Below are 15,571 nucleotides of genomic sequence, written 5' to 3'. Positions count from 1 at the left end.
CTGCAGGAAATGCGATATTTTACCGTGCATCGCGGCTTCAAAAGGACTGTTTCTTCCAAGATCAGAACATGCGAACATGGTAATGCACCACTGTACAACCTTGAATAAGTAATTTTCCCCCTTTATGTAAACAGCCAAGTGGTTCCATGGTGGAAAAATAAGTATTGAGCCACAATGTCTTCATTTCACGACGCGACCAAATTCACACAATAATTTTCCTTGACAGTCGAATGTATTTCTTCGCACTCTGGTTTCCTAAACCATCAATACCTGAAAGTTATGATTTTTTTGGAATAGCTCCATTCCTTAATAAAGGCGATAAAATGAGCCTTGATAAAATAATATATGGTATGGCTACTTTACTTTCTTACGTAACGTTTATAATTTCGGGGGCTGCAGGAGAAAAAAGCACGAACATCTACCGTCTGGTTGAAGTTACATATCCTCAAGTGAAATGTCTGGATTTTTTGCGTAGACCTTTATCCTACATGTCACCTAGAGCCTGCACATCTAGCGCTACAATATCACCTTAACCGCTAAAGTGACCGCTAGTTTTTTCTACATATTCCTTCGGATAAACAGCCTGTCCACCTCAGTATGAGGAAGGTACACTTCGTCGCAAGGCAGTGCGGCCACCTAAGGAAAAACAATATGCGCTACGCATATACTGGCTGCTTACATTACATATGCGGTGCACGGGGGCACGCTCTATCCTGGAAATCGTCAGCGCGAACATACCAAATGATGTTCCCCTGAGACCTAAGCCAAATAGACGGGCGTGACACTGCGTGCTGTTTTTATAGCCGTCGTAATTCCCTTTTGCACAGTAAAAGAAGAACTCACACGCACTAAAATTTAGATTATCTGACGCATCTTCTTCGCCGCTCATCTACGTGCCTCCAATTTCTGTGGGTGCGACTGCGACAAAATATTCTGAGACCTTGATTTCTCCCCCTATGAGCATTATTAGCCTTCGGGTGCTGTGCTGCGTCCGGGCTACGCCAGCATGCAAATATATTACCGAGGAGGGTCATGGAAAGTCACTCATCTTGCATAGGTTATCGCTTCAAGAAGAGGGTGGGCCCCTTAAGACACCTGATATGGGTCGACGCGGTATAAAAGCCACCGGCGCATGAGTGAATTCAGCAGTTGGCTCAGCGGCAGCTCTAAAGTCACCATGGTAAGAATTTTTCAGTACCTTTTACAACCGCCAGCTTCTTATGTTGTCTTGAAAACCGATAGGACATGCAAATACAACCAATGAAGCGCTCAGTAAGGGAGGTTTATCCGTTCAGAGCTTTCTTAAACATTATCTCAGAATACATAGAACAGCGTCAAATGCAAAAAAAACTGTTCCTTGTATTGCAGATTCGTGCTTGCGTCTTCTTGGCTCTCGCCACCAGCGCCTTTGCCGGTTTCACCGGCTACGGTCTGGGCTACGGCTATGGCCACGGCCTTGGTTACAGCGGTCTTGGCTACGGCCTTGGCTTCGGTGGCCTTGGCTATGGCGGTCTCGGCTACGGCTATGGCCTGGGCTACACCGGCCATTCTCCAGCTGTGCACACTGTCGCCCACGCTGCTCCAGCCGTCACCACTGTCACCCACGCCACCCCAGCCGCCGCCACTTACCACGCTGCCCCAGCTGTGGCTACCTACGCTGCTGCTCCAGCCGTGACCAAGGTTGCTACCACCTACCACGCCCCAGCTCAGCGGGGCGTGGTAGGTGGTAGGTGGCGTGGTACCACCGTGGCCCATGCCCCAGTTGCCACTTACGCCACTGCTGTCCACGCCACCCCAGCTGTCACCACCGTAGCCCATGCTCCAGTTGCCACTTACGCCACTGCTGTCCACGCCGCTCCAGCTGTTGCTACCGTTGCCCATGCTCCATTTGTCGGTGGCTACCATGCTGCCCCAATCTACGGCTATGGCGTTGGAACCCTCGGCTACGGCGCCGGCCACTACGGTTTCGGACACGGTCTCCTCGGCTACGGTCTGAACTATGGCTATGGCCTTGGATCTCCATTCCGCTACGGCGCTCTTCTCCACAAGAAGAAGTGTAAGCAGCATTCTGTTCAGTTCAATTCGAAAGCGACTTGGTAATGATATTGCCAAAGTAACTGGCAACTTCGGGCGAAAAATCGCGCATTAAGGAAACGTATTTTTTTCCACGGGTCACGCATGGCATTAAGTTAGGTGATTTAAATACTACTTTTTATAGCTTCTTATATGCTTTCTTTCCCGGCTCCTGTATTTTTTCGAAAGTTACGGGCGTTCTCGCTTGGAAAGTGTGAGCTGACGTCCAACTTTAACAACTCGTTTCAGGATACTGCGCCATCTTGTTCACATCCTACAGGTGATTTTCTTATTTTATTAAAATTGTTTCTTCCTTTCTTCTATCTTTCAGAAATGACGTCAACCGACAAGACCTGAAAGCACAGACTAGTAACGGCCATGCCAGCGTTGGTCATGGCGAACAAATGTTACAAATAAAGTATTTTGTTATTCCTAAATCATGGCTTCAGCATGGCTTTCGCAGTATGAAAAGTATTGTTGCAATACTTTCATGGCGATAATAATCAGATGAAGAACCTAGTTGCCTTCATGTCATCGCCTTCTCCACCGCCATGATGTCACGGCATGCGCGGTACATAGACTGCCTGCGCGAAGCATTAGATCCGTTCGTTTGGCAGCGAAGAGTATAGTATTCTTTATCAGAGGCGCAGCCACAGTCTGGTAACGTTAGACGTCCTCTGCACGCTCCAGACCGTGCGTGGGCACTAGGCTTTCGTAATCAACTTAACCACACGCACAAGTTTTACGCTTTATTCACGCGTTAGAAAGCTTACGTTTCTAACTGATTTCACTGCCAGTGGGCATCGTATTGTTTAATTTTGCAATCTAATTGTGCCCGTTGGTCTTGCAGAGGGCATTTCCGGGACCGGGTAAAAAAAATTAGCCCCCCCCCCCCCCTTCTACTGGTGGTGCCCGAGACAGCCTTCCGCTGGTAGATGTTTTCTGCTCGTGTGCTTGCTTTGCGCTTGTGCTCTTGCGCTCGCTATGAAGACGGACATGTGCCGCAACACTACACTACACTATACACTATACACTATACTAATGGGCGACTTTAATGCCAAGGTAGGCAAGAAGCAGGCTGGAGACAAAGCAGTGGGGGAATATGGCATAGGCACTAGGAATATCAGGGGAGAGTTATTAGTAGAGTTTGCGGAACAGAATAATATGAGGATAATGAATACCTTCTTCCGCAAGCGGGATAGCCGAAAGTGGACGTGGAGGAGCCCCAACGGCGAGACTAGAAATGAAATAGACTTCATACTCTGCGCTAACCCTGGCATCATACAAGATTTGGACGTGCTCGGCAAGGTGCGCTGCAGTGACCACAGGATTGTAAGAACTCGAATTAGCCTAGACCTGAGAAGGGAACGGAAGAAACTGGTACATAAGAAGCCGATCAATGAGTTAGCGGTAAGAGGGAAAATACAGGAATTCCAGATCAAGTTACAGAACAGGTACTCGGCTTTAACTCACGAAGAGGACCTTAGTGTTCAAGCAATGAACGACAATCTTGTGGGCATCATTAAGGAGTGTGCAGCGGAAGTCGGTGGCCACTCCGTTAGGCAGGATACCAGTAAACTATCACAGGAGACGAAAGATCTGATCAAGAAACGCCAATGCATGAAAGCCTCTAACCCTACAGCTAGAATAGAACTGGCAGAACTTTCGAAGTTAATCAACAAGCGTAAGACAGCTGACATCAGGAAGTATTGAACATGCTCTCAGGAACGGAGGAAGCCTAAAAACAGTGAAGAAGAAACTAGGAATTGGCAAGAATCAGATGTATGCGTTAAGAGACAAAGCCGGCAATATCATAACTAATATGGATGAGATAGTTCAAGTGGCTGAGGAGTTCTATAGGGACTTATACAGTACCAGTGGCACCCACGACGATAATGGAAGAGAAAATAGTCTAGAGGAATTCGAAATCCCAAAGGTAACGCCGGAAGAAGTAAAGAAAGCCTTAGGAGATATGCAAAGGGGGAAGGCAGCCGGAGAGGATCAGATAACATCAGATTTGTTGAAGGATGGTGGGCAGATTGTTCTAGAGAAACTGGCCACCCTGTATACGCAATGCCTCATGACCTCGAGCGTGCCGGAATCTTGGAAGAACGCTAACATAATCCTAATCGAAAGGGGACGAATGAGAAAGGGGACGCCAAATACTTGAAAAATTATAGACCGATCAGCTTACTGTCCATTGCCTACAAAGTATTTACTAAGGTAATCGCAAATAGAATCAGGAACACCTTAGACTTCTCTCAACCAAAGGACCAGGCAGGATTCCGTAAAGGCTACTCAACAATAGACCATATTCACACTATCAATCAAGTGATAGAGAAATGTGCAGAATATAACCAACCCTTATATATAGCTTTCATTGATTACGAGAAAGCGTTTGATTCTGTCGAAACCTCAGCAGTCATGGAGGCATTACGGAATCAGGGTGTAGACGAGCCGTATGTAAAAATACTGAAAGATATCTATAGCGGCTCCACAGCCACCGTAGTCCTCCATAAAGAAAGCAACAAAATCCCAATAAAGAAAGGCGTCAGACAGGGAGATACGATCTCTCCAATGCTATTCACAGCGTGTTTACAGGAGGTATTCAGAGACCTGGATTGCGATGAATTGGGGATGAAAGTTAATGGAGAATACATTAGTAACTTGCGATTCGCTGATGATATTGCCTTGCTTAGTAACTCAGGGGACCAATTGCAATGCATGCTCACTGTCCTGGAGAGGCAAAGCAGAAGAGTGGGTTTAAAAATTAATCTGCAGAAAACTAAAGTAATGTTTAACAGTCTCGGAAGAGAACAGCAATTTACAATTGGCAGTGAGGCACTGGAAGTAGTAAGGGAATACATCTACTTAGGGCAGGTAGTGACGGCAGATCCGGATCATGAGACAGAAATAATCAGAAGAATAAGAATGGGCTGGGGTGCGTTTGGCAGGCATTCTCAGATCATGAACAGCAGGTTGCCATTATCCCTCAAGAGGAAAGTGTATAATAGCTGCGTCTTACCAGTACTCACCTACGGGGCAGAAACCTGGAGGCTTACGAAAAGGGTTCTACTCAAATTGAGGACGACGCAACGAGCTATGGAAAGAAGAATGGCAGGTGTAACGTTAAGGGATAAGAAAAGAGCAGAGTGGGTGAGGGAACAAACGCGAGTTAATGACATCTTAGTTGAAATCAAGAAAAAGAAATGGGCATGGGCAGGACATTTAATGAGGAGGGAGGATAACCGATGGTCATTAAGGGTTACGGACTGGATCCCAAGGGAAGGGAAGCGTAGCAGGGGGCGGCAGAAAGTTAGGTGGGCGGATGAGATTAAGAAGTTTGCAGGGACAGCATGGCCACAATTAGTACATGACCGGGGTTGTTGGAGAAGTATGGGAGAGGGAGAAGTATGGGAGTGGGCGTAACCAGGCTGATGATGATGATGATGATGATGATGATGATGATGATGATGATGATGTGCCGCAAGGTCAAGGGATTAGGGGGAGCATGTCGTGGGAGTTCAGAAAAAAGAGATCTCTTGCGGCAACGGCCTTCACATACTGGAGTAGCGTCACCCTGGAGCGCCGCTGTATGCACAATGCAGGCATCGCATTGTGTTTGGACGAACGATGGGGCGAGAGTGCTGTTGGGGGTTTAAGTACGTGCAGGGCAGTTTGAGGAAGATTCGTTGCTGATTAACTAAGAAAGAAGTAGACACTTGTAACATCATTGTAACATTTGTCTCGTGGTCTTTTGACGTCTCCGTAAATAGTACCCATTCGTTTACTTTGCCATTGTATATAGCTGTCTGCTATCCCGTTGGAATCCGCGTCATGGCCAAGCAAGCGAGGGTAATGTAACCTCGCGACATCCAAAAACATCTTCAAGTTTGCCTCACTGACTTCGAGGCGAATATCAACTTATATCTTAGTATTATTCCGTTTAATACTGACTTACGTCATTGTGAAGTACAAACATAAAGACTGCGACATCAAAAAGCACAGCCCCCGATTCGCTAATGTAGATAATAATGAACAAACGGTATCGACAAAAATGAGGGCAAGACGAAATCAGAAAATATTGACAGCAAAGTTTCCATCAATGCGCTTTTTAAAGCGAAGCTTGACATGGCTATACTCACGGAAAACTTTCTCTGGAAATGAAGGGAAAGCTGTGGGCGCGTGCTGCACATGTGTTATGGCGCCAAGTAGTCCGCCAGCGTTTGACTGCTTTTTGTTGCTCGGAACAGACGCTCAATCGGCGCAGCTTCACGTGCGATGGTTTCACGTTTGCCCACGCGCGGAAGGGTAAAGCCCCAAGATAAGCAAGCTTTCGCATTTAGAGGTGTGTTTTATCTTAAATACCTGTTGCTAATAAGGTGCTTATGTTTTCTCTTCCTCAGCTTAAACTAACGAGCACGAAAACTTGGGACACTTTTGAGAAGCGCTGTCGCTTGTGCGCGCTTTGCCTCCGTAGCTTTCCCTTCAGTGCCACAGAAAGTTGTCGGTGAGTGCAGGCGACACGAAAATCTGTCTGTCCGCACCTGTGTACAGAAAACTATCCTAATCAGCAGTGGCTCGGGCGTCATCGTCTTCTTCCGCAACCAACTGGTTGGTGCCCCTCGGCGCAACCGTGGGAATGCGCTCATGCCACTGCTTCCGCGTTCGTCGTCGTCGCCTTCTACCACAGGTGGCTCCCTTGCCTCTCATGATTCAAGCGTTTAATTTCAGAATTTCACTTCTGTCGTCGTAATGGGGAGGCCGTGTTTACCTGGGTATGAGCCATTGCTTAAGGGGGCATGAGCCATTCATTTTGTTACGTGACCGACATATTTGTTTTGAAGCAATTTAATTTTGAAGAAACGCAAGCGTCAATTGAGGGCGGATGCTACTAACCACCAGCCGGGCAAACTCGAGACATGGAAGGCAAGACTTATTTTGTTATAGCGCAAGCTTGACAAGGACAAGGTGCCTTCTTTTGTCCTTGCCAAGCTTGCGCTATAACAAAATAAGATATGCCGTACCAACAAGCCCCTATTGCTATCCTCATGGAAGGCAAACCGTCAATGACGTCCTTCTCTCCGTCGCAGGGAAACGTGTGTGTAACCTCAATAAGAAAACAAAGATGTCACCAATTACTGAGATATACTTTAATCACCGTCAGTTTTAACTCCGTGATAAACACCGGAGCCGCACGTTTCAGCTTCGCTGGTTAACCATATGTACGGAATACAGATGTAACAAATGAAACAAATTTTTGTGGCATATTTTTCTGCATCGGCGTTAACATAAAATTTCACAAGCCGCACTGTGGCAGTAAAAAAAATGCCTGTTTTATTTTTTCCATCTTTATTTCAGTGGAGAATTTGTATTTGCCATTTTGTATTTTAGTGGAACGCCACGCAATATTTTGTGCTCTGTGCCGATTTGTGCACACAGCACTACTTTGCATTAACCCATGAGCCCATTGAACACAAGACGTTTTGAAGACACCCACAGCTATTTAGAACGCCTACAAGGCGTCTTTTGTGCACACGTCTGCAAGACGTTCTGCAAAAAACGGCTGGGAGACGTCTTGTTAAAATTTCTTCCGCTTACATATTTCTAAGACGAATTGAAACGTCTTCAGAAGATGTCTTCAGAAAGTTTTGAATAAACGTATGGAAGATGTTTGTGCCAATCTGCTTTTGGATATTTCCAAAATAAGAAATTTCGGAGGTTTTCTGAGCTTACGCGACTGTTACATAACTAGCATCCCAAAATGACTATACCGAGTATAAATACGTGCACTTCTTGGTACCTTGTCATGGCGTCATACTTAGATCGCGGAAAGAAAGCGTGGATCGAGCGTAAAATTAATAGCGCTAGACTCGATTGACAACATGAACGTGCACAGGCGAATATCAATCGAAACTACAGTGAACACGCAATTTCGTTCAGAATGAATACAACGATGTGCGTAAATGTGCGTGAAACACACACATACAAGGGCGCAATTAACGCGCTGTTCACTGATCGGCGCATACGTATCGCAGTGTTTCAATGTTATTGTTTAAAGAGAGGTACCTATGAGGGCTGGCTTTATTGGTTGTATATTGTTATGGGTGGTGGCAAGGGAAAAAGAAACCTGCCATGGGTAACTACTTCAGATGAACGAAACGAAATCAGGAAAGAAACTATTTATGATATCTCAAAGAGAGCTCATTACTTTCTGAAGTGAGATCAGGATACTTTAGAACACGCACTTATAAAACGAAATATAAGAAGGAGAAGAAGCATCTGCTTGCTACCGTAATGCTAGGGAAACCATTTAGCATGTTTTATTAGAATGTAAAGATACCTGTCCAGAAGGCGATTAATGAATCACTGGCCTCCCTAAAGCTCTTGGGTTCAGCGAGAGCAGGGGGAAGGTAAACACGTCCGCAGTAGAGATTAGTAAGGGGCGATTGGAAGATTGGTGGAAGGAAAAGAGGGAAACGACATACAACAGAAGCGTACAAAATAAAAGCTCACAGTAGGGGTTTACAAACTTTGGTTATGGGAATCCAGCGTGGGTTTTCTTTGCTTTTCTTTTTTACCATAGGTAGGACATTAGGAAATAAAATAACGAGAGCTTGGTGGCGCAAACGACCGATCTAATCCAAAGGAGACGCTCATAACATCCGTCCATCCATCCATGCAAATAGTGTCGTGACATTTGCTATTCATCAGGCTAAATCAGCTGAAAAATAATTGAGATAATCTAATCCACCACCACGTGACAGTACGTGCCCGCGTATCATGAAGGAGGGAACCTCCTGGTCGCACATATGACCACTCCGCCATTGAGGTTCATGTGCCATAATAACGGGTTGTCCATATTTTTGGATGAAACTCTGTCAAGCCTAGTAGTACGTGCTCAGTTCATAATGCATTGGTGGTGCGTCACGCATTCGTACTGCGTACTGGCAACGTCGCCTTGGCGGGATAGGTGTTCCTTGAAGGACGACGCGCACTTCGCTCACGTGTTCGGCATGGCAGCTGTGTCAAAAGCGTATGCTGCACATATAGAACACACTTATCAATTTCTTTATTTAAAGGCGCGAACAACAAGCACACAAAATAGGACATAACATCCGTGCGTTTTCTAAAGTCCAACTTTATTATCGAAGCCGCAATGACGTATTCAGCTTCTCTTGACATCCTCAGCATAATGGTGAGCTCAATATACTTAGCGGTAGATTCAGCTTGCTGTTAAGACCACACTCCATTCAGACAAAACAGGGACACGTCCAACGGGCAGTCATACTAGTGCTTCAAACCATTACGTTGTTAAGCTGCTTTCTATGTGCACTCACGGTAAGGGCCAAGAGCTTTGTAGCTGGTGGTGTACCAGTCAACAATAATTTTGAGTGGTTATCGGCCGAACACCATTCCTGTGCAACAAAAACGGTTACGGGGTACCGGCTCGCACCATTGCTATTGTTCTCAATGAAGATAATCGACGCACGCTACTACTCACGAAAAAAAACACAACCATCCGCGACCACACTGAGTCAACCAGTGCACTCGAAGAAAATACTGTGCGTCCGGAGCGATAAAGTGAGCTACATAAAGGCACAATAAAACTCGCGGCAATCCCACTGAACACCCATCGGTCATCTAGGCAAGATCAAGACACCTAGGCAAGATCACAAAGACGTCTTGAGACTCGTTACAAACATTTACAAGACATCTTCAAGACGTCTTGGGAAGATGTTTAAGACTTCTAGAAAACGTCTTACAAAAACATTGTCGGATGTCTTGAAACGTCTCGTAGCCGTCATGAAGACCATCTAATGCACCGCCAAATAAGGAATATAAGACGTTTTGCGAGATATATTGTAGCCGTTTTAAAAACGTCTCATAGCCGTTTTAGAAATGACCGTAAGAAATTTTGTGAGACGTCGTGCAGCCATCCTAAAAAGGTTTTCCCAACAGACTAAACATACCTGACGAGCAAGGTACGATACCTTCTAGACAATATTTGCGTATCGCAGCCCTATCATTTAGTAGTGCAAGTTGTTGAGCGAGAGGTCATTAAGACCCCAAGGTAACGTACGTAGAAACCATTCAAAGATCCTCGAAAAGTGGCAGCACTTCTAGTCAGGAATGTTCACAATCATTGCAAGCATAGCTTAAAATTTTATCGGTACGTACCATTTGTTGCTTGGACTAGATATTTACAAAAATGACAGCAAGACCTACCAAACCTGTCAATTTACAGTGCAAACACTATTTTTAAGAAATGCACTAGTACAACGGTTACATTTTAACTAGTCTCTTGACGCTAAACTTCAGTCGTAACATTGCAATCCATGGTCAGTTTCCTTCCAGATCAGCTGTCCAACGATATGACACTGAAATTCAGTGATCTGGCTAAAAAGGGCATGCGCAGCACATATGCGATGGTTTCGAAAGATGCAAGAGATTACCCTTACCTTGTCAACATTCATCGAGATTTGCGGATGGAATAATATCAAGGACTCCATCAACACTATCACAGAAGTTTCTTACATGAATGTTTGGCACACGCATGAATTAAGGACCAACGTACACAGTTCCTCTATAGCACTAACTATGAAGGACTCGAATGGCTCCTGACACTTGCTAAATGGACAAATCATTCCTAATCCTATTCCTAATCCTCACAATATTGAACAGTTGGGCTGCACCGACAGAACCAATGCATATGGCCTATTTTTTACAACCCACCATAGCGCCACTGAAATATCGACAAAGCCAAAGAAAGTGACAACACATGTCAAAGCCACGCTTAACGATTAGTCATACAAATGAAGCGGTGAAATAGCGAAAGTTTTCAACAAGTTTTTCATAAATCAAATCAATCAATAGCACCACTATATAATCAAAATGCTTTTAATGCAACTTCTAAAGATTTGCTTCGTGACTGTTATTCCAGATAGGTCACTTCGTGATTCAGGGAGCTGGCTTAGACAGTTCCGCAGGCTGATGCATCTTCAGAAATTGTAGCTTGTTCCTAATGTTGCTTGAGCTCAGATTTGTCACCTGTAAATAGATGGTAAGAGAAGATATTAACAAATACATTTTAGAGTGAAACTTCGTTTTAACAAAACGGGACATATTAACTGGATATAACAAAGTGAAATCCCTATTAAAATCGCCGTAGATATCCACTTTTTAAAACATTGTTTCAAAGAACTTAAGTTATTCTGGCAATAGATTTGCCGATGTTGATTTGTCTCCAAAACAAGAAATACCCGACCTTTGCAGGCTGAATCGCACTCCGCGGGGTTCGGCCCACATTTGGTGCCAAAAGTTTGGGTATCTGCGTTGAATGCGCCGTTGAAAATTTCCGTGTCACCACCGCGCGTAACTTCCTGAGTTGTTTCAGCTGCTTTGCAGTGTTGAATTTTTCCGTGTGCGGTCATAACGCAGTGGACTTGTAGCTCGGCCATTTTACTAGCGGAACGACTGTAGGACGAAAGTGAAATTGCTTAATTCGCTATTAGCATTTCACGTGATTACGCCGCCAGTTTTTTGTGCCGTTACGTGGCTCACTTTACCTCTCCGGACGCGCAGTGTTTTCTTTTTCCGGGTGTGCTGGTTGACTCAGTGTGGCCACGGATGGTTGTAATTTCTTCGTGAATGGTCGTGTACGTCGATTATTTTTCCTCTAGAATTACATCAATGGTGCAAGATCTCTGGAACCATTTTTGACGCACACGAATAGTGTCCGGCCGATAACCATTCAAAACTCCTACAAAATCAGCTACAAAGCCCTTGGTCATTTGCACCAGTGCACATGAAAGCAGCTTAATAACGTAATGGTTTGATGCAGTGATATGATTGGCCCCTTTCGCATGTCCACGTTTAGTCTCAATTCAGTTGAATGTGCTCTTACTAGCAAGCTTAATCTACCGCTAAGTAGGTTGAGCTTACCACTAAGGCGAGGATGCCAGGAGAACGTAAATATGTCATTCCGGCCTCGATAATGAAGTTGGACTTCAGAGAAGACACGGATGGAGTGGCCTGTTGTGTGTACTTATTTCTGTGCCTTTATATAAATTGATAAGTGTGTCCTGTATGTGCGGCATAAGTATTTTTGTGCCTTCATTGTCTTGTTTTGTACTTCATTGCTGAGGCCGCAATGGTGTATTTAGCTTCTCCTGGCATATTGGCGTCAACGGTAAGCTCAAGCTACCTAGCGGTAGATTTAGCTTGCGGGTAACAGCAGACACAATTCAGCCTAAACGTGGACATGCGCAATGGGCCAGTGACATCACTGCTCCAAACCATCACGTTATTAAGCTCCTTTCTATGTGCTCTGCTAGTAATAGTCAAGAGCTTTGTAGCTGATATTGTACCAGTCAACAATAACTTTCAATGGCTATCGGCCGGACACTAATCCTGCGCATGAAAAAATGGTTCCAGAGTGCCGGCGCGCACCAATACTATTGTTCTCGATGAAGATAACCGACGCACACGGCCACTCACAAACGAATTACCACCATCGGCATCCACCCTGAGTAAACCAGCGCACTCGAAAAAAAAAAGATACAGCGTGCCCGGAGCGCTAAAGCGAGCCACATAAAAGCTTAAAGAAACTTACGGCCATACAGACAGGGGGAACACGAATAGCCAACACAGCTATTTCACTTTCGTGCTAATGTCCTGCAGCTATGGCCGAGCTACAAGTAGACTGCGTTATGAGCACAGAGAAATGGAACACAGCAAAGTAGCTAATAACAAGCGAGGCAGTAAGTTTAAGTTTCCTGACTGCACCATGACACAGCTGCCATGCCAAACGCGTGAAGTGCGCTTTGTCGGTTGAGTATGACCTGTCTCACAAAGGCCCCGTCGCCAGTACGAATGCGTGACGCACCACCAACGCATAATGGACGAAGCACGCACTACTAGGCCCGACAGAAATTCATCATAAACTACCTAAACCGGTTATTATGGCGCAGAGAGCTTAATGGTGGAGCGCTCAGATGAGCGACATGTGGGTTCCTTCCAACAAGATGCCCGAGCACCTACTGGCAGGTAGTAGTGGATTAGATCAGCTCAGTGACTATTCAGCTCATTTAGCCTTATGTATGGCAGATGTCATGGAACTCTTCGCGTAAGGTGCTAACTGGCACCGTCCACAACTAATCTTCGCCGTGACCTCAGAGATTGCGTGGCGCCGCTCATCCTGGCGAAGTTTTAACGGAATGTAGCAGATTTGAGCAATCGTAGCAGTCATCCCACCAGTGAGTGTGTTGTCATTCTACATGGCATTTCCTTAAGTGTACAAAATTTTTAAACATTGTCTGTGGCAGGCAGCACAATCCTAGCCATTGTACTAAACACTTCTTGAGGCGGCGTAATATTCCTGGGAAAAATCAGAATGCTTAATTGAATCATTGACATAATTCCGCTAATTACCTTTCTATGAATTACTTTACTGCGCATATTTCAATTTACGAATTGTAGACAGTGAGTATGAAAAGCACATCGACGTGGAACGAATTCTGAGAATGACAATGGTCTCAAGATAGGCGCTGTCAAAGTCGCAGTAACAATGCACAGTTTAACTACCTTTTTTTTAAAGAAAACACTGTTTCATGCACCCTGAAGCACAAACTACTTTAAATGCCAATGAATTTCGTTCGACACTACAAAATTTATCTCCAATTACCTGGAGAGATTCAGAATTGTGCTACCAGCCAGAGGTAATTATTATATATCTGGCGCAGCTAAAGATTAAACATAACGTAGATCGGAACATATATTCCGCTTTGCAACAAAATTGTGACATCGGTTCAACATATTTATATTGCCTGGTTAAATGCATGCACTTGTAAATCAGCTTTCCGCATATCTATGGTGACAAGAGTACTAAGAAATCACCTTTTCAGCCTTGCAAATAACTAGTGTTCCGAAAACAATGGCCTATCTTTATGGGAACATCACAGGGAACCGCTGCCTTATGCATCGTTCTGTTTACCAGCGCTTGAGGTTGCTGATGCAACCTGGACTACAAGCCTCTGATTTTGCTCAGCCCTTGGCGTGTAGGCAGACATATGTCAATCGATTTAATTATTCAGATACCTCACAGGTGTTCACGGGAAGATTGATTGAAGAGGCATTCACCATATGCACTCGACCATTGCGCTATGGTCGCCGCCAGCTACCAACTCGTTTGCGTGCATTACCTTAACCGCACCACGCGAGCAACATGCACAGCTTAGCGAGCATGCAGCGCCCAGGCTTGTGCCGCAGACCATCATGGCATTGGTAAGAACACTAAGGAGTTGGTAGGACATGAATGCAGTTCTTGCGCACAAGACGAGGACAAACATGAGCCCGACAGCAGACTTAGAACAGTGATTTATTTTGACTAAAGTGACCGTACATATATATATAGAGCACAATCTGTGAGACATCACGTGCTGTGCACCACCCTAAATTACTAGCTCTAAACAAGAAGAATAGCTCCTTGCTGGAATTGGTGGTAGATGGTGTTGACACGTGCATAGGTGTCAACACAACTGTCAATGTATTTCGCTTCGATGATTTCTCGGTTAAACTGATTTACCATTTTTGCTGCCCATTTATCATGCACTGCATACCAGTTTACATGTGACCGCATCTGTGGCGTCTATCTGATTCCACATACAATTTCTACGGAGGGCATCCAAAAACCCGTCTCTCATTTGCGTCAAGCTATGTTGGCCAGAGCGGACGATGCCTTAACCACAGGCTATGGGAGCATCGCTACAATGTGACTGAAATGAGAGGGGGTTGTTTTCGCATGTTCACTGTAGAAATTTTATGCGTAATCAGGCAGATGTCACAATACGGTCACGTGTAAACAGGTTATAGTGCATGCGGACTTGTCAGAAAAAGTTATAATCTGTTAAACCGAGAAATCATCGAAGTGGAATTGATTGAAAGGTGTGATGACAGCTGTGTGTCGAAACCGTCTATCCCCTTTCCAGCACGGAGCTAATGTTCTTGCGTAGAGAAAGGAATTTCTTGTGGGTGGCACACGCGTGATGTGTCACCGATTCTGCTATATATGTGGTCACTTTCTTCAAAATAAAACACCATTGTAAGTCTGTGCTTGTGTATCTCAGCCTGTTCTTTGTCCTCGTTTTGTGGGCAAAACACTGCATTGAGGTATAGAACTATGCATAGCGCTGTGCTAAATGTTTGCGGCAACATAAAATTGCAATATTAGTCCACATCCCGGCAAGAGCTTTGGAGGAAATTGCTATAGGTCCCCCATTCCACGAAGCGCTGATAAAACAAAAGGCAAACAAAAAACGAAGCAGTAATGATGAACCGCGTGGAACCGCGTAGCTGCCCTGGCGGGATTTAACCAGTGAAACTCACACGGGTACAAGGAAGGGGCGTGCAAAGAAGACAAGCTGTACGTGTGTATTGTGCACCTCCACAAAATTCACAGATAAAAGAAATGCCCGTTCGTAAGATGACGGCGCATGTA

General features: G+C 45.0%; 2 protein-coding genes across 2 annotated transcripts in view; both read left to right on the top strand.

Annotated features, from left to right (window-relative positions):
• The first annotated feature begins 1,057 nt into the window (after window positions 1-1,057).
• LOC135910951 (cuticle protein 63-like) lies at window positions 1,058-2,510 on the top strand. Its single transcript, XM_065443021.1, has 3 exons — window positions 1,058-1,180; window positions 1,369-2,056; window positions 2,405-2,510. Coding segments are annotated over exons 1-3 (738 nt in total). The 5' UTR covers window positions 1,058-1,132; the 3' UTR covers window positions 2,407-2,510.
• Window positions 2,511-14,349: 11,839 nt separating this feature from the next.
• The window catches only part of LOC135910975 (ice-structuring glycoprotein-like), a 38,021-nt gene continuing 36,799 nt past the window's right edge, over window positions 14,350-15,571 (top strand). Inside the window, exon 1 of the mRNA XM_070533313.1 lies at window positions 14,350-14,358. Within this exon, the coding sequence (XP_070389414.1) occupies window positions 14,350-14,358 (9 nt within the window). The remainder of the gene's footprint in view (window positions 14,359-15,571) is intronic.

The sequence above is a fragment of the Dermacentor albipictus genome, chromosome 2 (assembly GCF_038994185.2).
Source record: "Dermacentor albipictus isolate Rhodes 1998 colony chromosome 2, USDA_Dalb.pri_finalv2, whole genome shotgun sequence".
NCBI lineage: Eukaryota > Metazoa > Arthropoda > Arachnida > Ixodida > Ixodidae > Dermacentor > Dermacentor albipictus.
The sequence above is the reverse complement of the archived record's forward strand: the minus strand, read 5'-3'. Positions and strand labels throughout refer to the sequence as shown.